A 2381-nucleotide genomic window follows, 5' to 3' on the forward strand; every position below is an offset into this window, starting at 1 on the left:
GCAGAGCAGTGCTGTGTGCTTCCCCCAGGCTGAGGGATCCTGGAGCCGTATCCCTTATGGAGAGCATCGACAGCAAATCTGAGAAGCCTGTGTCCATGATCTGGGGTAAGCACTGGGGCACCCCAGCAGCATCCTGGTGGGGCTGGGGGCTGCACTGGGCTGCTCCCCCTCCCCTGTGCCTTCAACCTTGAGCAGCCCCACTCTGACACCAGTTTGCCTGCAGGGTGTGAGTTGAGCAGCGAGCGGGACTCCTACACCTTCCAGGTACCGGAGGAATGGCAGTGTGAGCAGCAGCTGGCCCTGCGGACGGTAGGTGGGCCCTGTGTCCCCCCCAAAACACCCCGGGGGTCCCGGGCAAGGGATGCCTGGATGCTCCGGGGGTCGCGGGGGGGGGGGGGGGGGTGTTCTTCTTGTTCCCCAAAGATCTGCCTGGGAGAGATGGCACGGGATGAGTTCCACGTGGTGGAGATCGTGCTGGCTGAGGGAGGTGCCCGCTCCCCGGTACCCTTGGCCACGCTGAAGCCTTCTGTGCTGCCCATGGTGAGTGCCCAGGGGTGGGGGCTGCCCCGGGGAGGGGGGCTGCTACCGGTGGGTGCTACCACTCTCCTCTCTTCCAGGCCACCCTGATGGGAGTGGAGCTGACACCTCCAGTCACCTTCCACCTGAGAGCCGGCTCCGGCCCCGTCTACATCAGCGGGCAGCACGTCTCCAGTAAGTATTGGGGTACCACCGCCCCCTGCCCCCTTCTTGGGAGCGGGGGCTCAGCCAGCTGCTCCCACAGTGATGTCCAACCTGTCCTGGGATGAGGAGGAGGAAGAGGAGGATGCTGAGGAAGAGGAACCAGCAGAGGAGTCCCCCAAGAAGCCCCCCAAGGGCCAAGATGACAAGAAGGGCAATGCTGCCAAGGTAAGCACCCCCTTGGCTGGGGATGTGGTGTGCGGAGGGGTCCCCATGCTATGGTGGGGGGGTGCGGCCTCCTCTGCTGGGAGCTTCCCATGCCCTGATCCCCAGGGATGGGCTGCTCTGTGCTCCCACTGAACCCCAGCCCCAAACCCCTCTGTGAAGGGGGTGAGCCCTAATCTTCATCCCTTGGGAAGGGAGGAAAAGTCACAGTCTCTGTAGTGTAGTCCCCATCCTGCCTGCTGTCTACATCTTCCTCTCTCTCCCCTAGAAGAGGAGGCTGGAGAAGGAGGATGAGCTGTGAGTATGATGGAGGGGAAAAGTATCCACCAGCCCTACTATGGAGCAGGGGATCCCCCCACACTGCTGGGACCCCGCAGCCCTAATCCCAGCCCTCCCCTTTTTCTCCCAAGCAGGAAAAACGTCTCCCCTAAGGATCCCCTTCCCAGCAAGGTAGGATCCAGCCGGGGTGTCCCTCTGCATCTCCTGCTTACCCCATCCCAGCCAGGCACGTGGGTTAACACTCATTGACTAGGACTTGGGAGCTCCTGGGGAGAGCAAGGGGCCGATGTGCGATGCTAATCGGCTGCTGAACTCAAAAAATGGGGGGAAAACACAGGGCCAGGCTGTCCTGACCAGCTGTGCCTGGGGCTGGGGGCTCCTCAAGTCCGGAGCTCCCCCGGTACTCAGCCACGGTCCCATCCCTGCAGGGACGAGGAGTTGACCGGGGCAGGGAGGCAGCAGCGAAGAAGTAGCAGGAGCTGTGGCAGAACCCAGCCAGGTATGGGGCAGTGGGATGGGGTGGCTGGGTGTGAGGGAGGGACCTGTGCGTGTCCCCCCCCCATCTCATGGCTGTGTGAGGCTGGGACAGACCCAAAACAGGGTCAGCTGGCGATGCCTGTGTTGTAAGACCCTTTTTCCTTCCCTTCTAGGTGTAGAAGAGCCTGGAAAGCTGCTGGTTTGGTGGTGTCCTTCCCCAATAAAGGGTGTTTTGCACTCCTGGCTCTCTATGCTGGGGATGGAGGAGGGGGGGGGCTGTGGGAGCATCCTCCATCCTGACCAGGGGCTATTCCTGCCTCCCCCCAGGGCTGTGAGGAGCCCTATGCCCGCTGCCCTGGCTCTGGCGTGTTGCCTGCCTTGACAGCATCCTTCCCTTTGGGCTGGGGGGGCCGGCAGCAGCCCCCCTACCCCCTGTCCTGTGCAGGGTAACAAGTGTTGCTTGTGAATAGGAGACAAAGGGGGATTACCGAGCAGCAGGGAGATGATTATAACCCATTGACCTGGCCTTGGTCTGGAGGCAGCAGGTATTTGTGGAGGGTCCGGTGCCCCTCGGGAGCGTGCGGGGGGACTGCTGTGTCTCAGATTGGCTCCGAGAGGGGAGCTGAGCCCACCACAAAGGCAGGCTTTAGTCTGCTCCAGGTGTGGGGCAGGAGGGCTGAGCCTCTGGGGATTGTGTGTGTGTGGGGGGGGATGCCAAGGCT

General features: G+C 62.5%; 1 protein-coding gene across 1 annotated transcript; it reads left to right on the top strand.

Moving 5' to 3' along the window:
- The first annotated feature begins 56 nt into the window (after positions 1-56).
- NPM2 (nucleophosmin/nucleoplasmin 2) lies at positions 57-1204 on the top strand. The gene is made up of 6 exons (XM_010562987.1): positions 57-105; positions 224-309; positions 424-540; positions 618-711; positions 782-906; positions 1172-1204. Exons 1-6 carry the CDS (start codon positions 57-59, stop codon positions 1202-1204), a joined length of 504 nt encoding a protein of 167 aa, XP_010561289.1.
- Positions 1205-2381: the final 1177 nt, after the last annotated feature.

Source organism: Haliaeetus leucocephalus, unplaced genomic scaffold (genome assembly GCF_000737465.1).
Source record: "Haliaeetus leucocephalus isolate CR32 unplaced genomic scaffold, Haliaeetus_leucocephalus-4.0 Scaffold162, whole genome shotgun sequence".
In the NCBI taxonomy this organism is placed as follows: Eukaryota; Metazoa; Chordata; class Aves; order Accipitriformes; family Accipitridae; genus Haliaeetus; species Haliaeetus leucocephalus.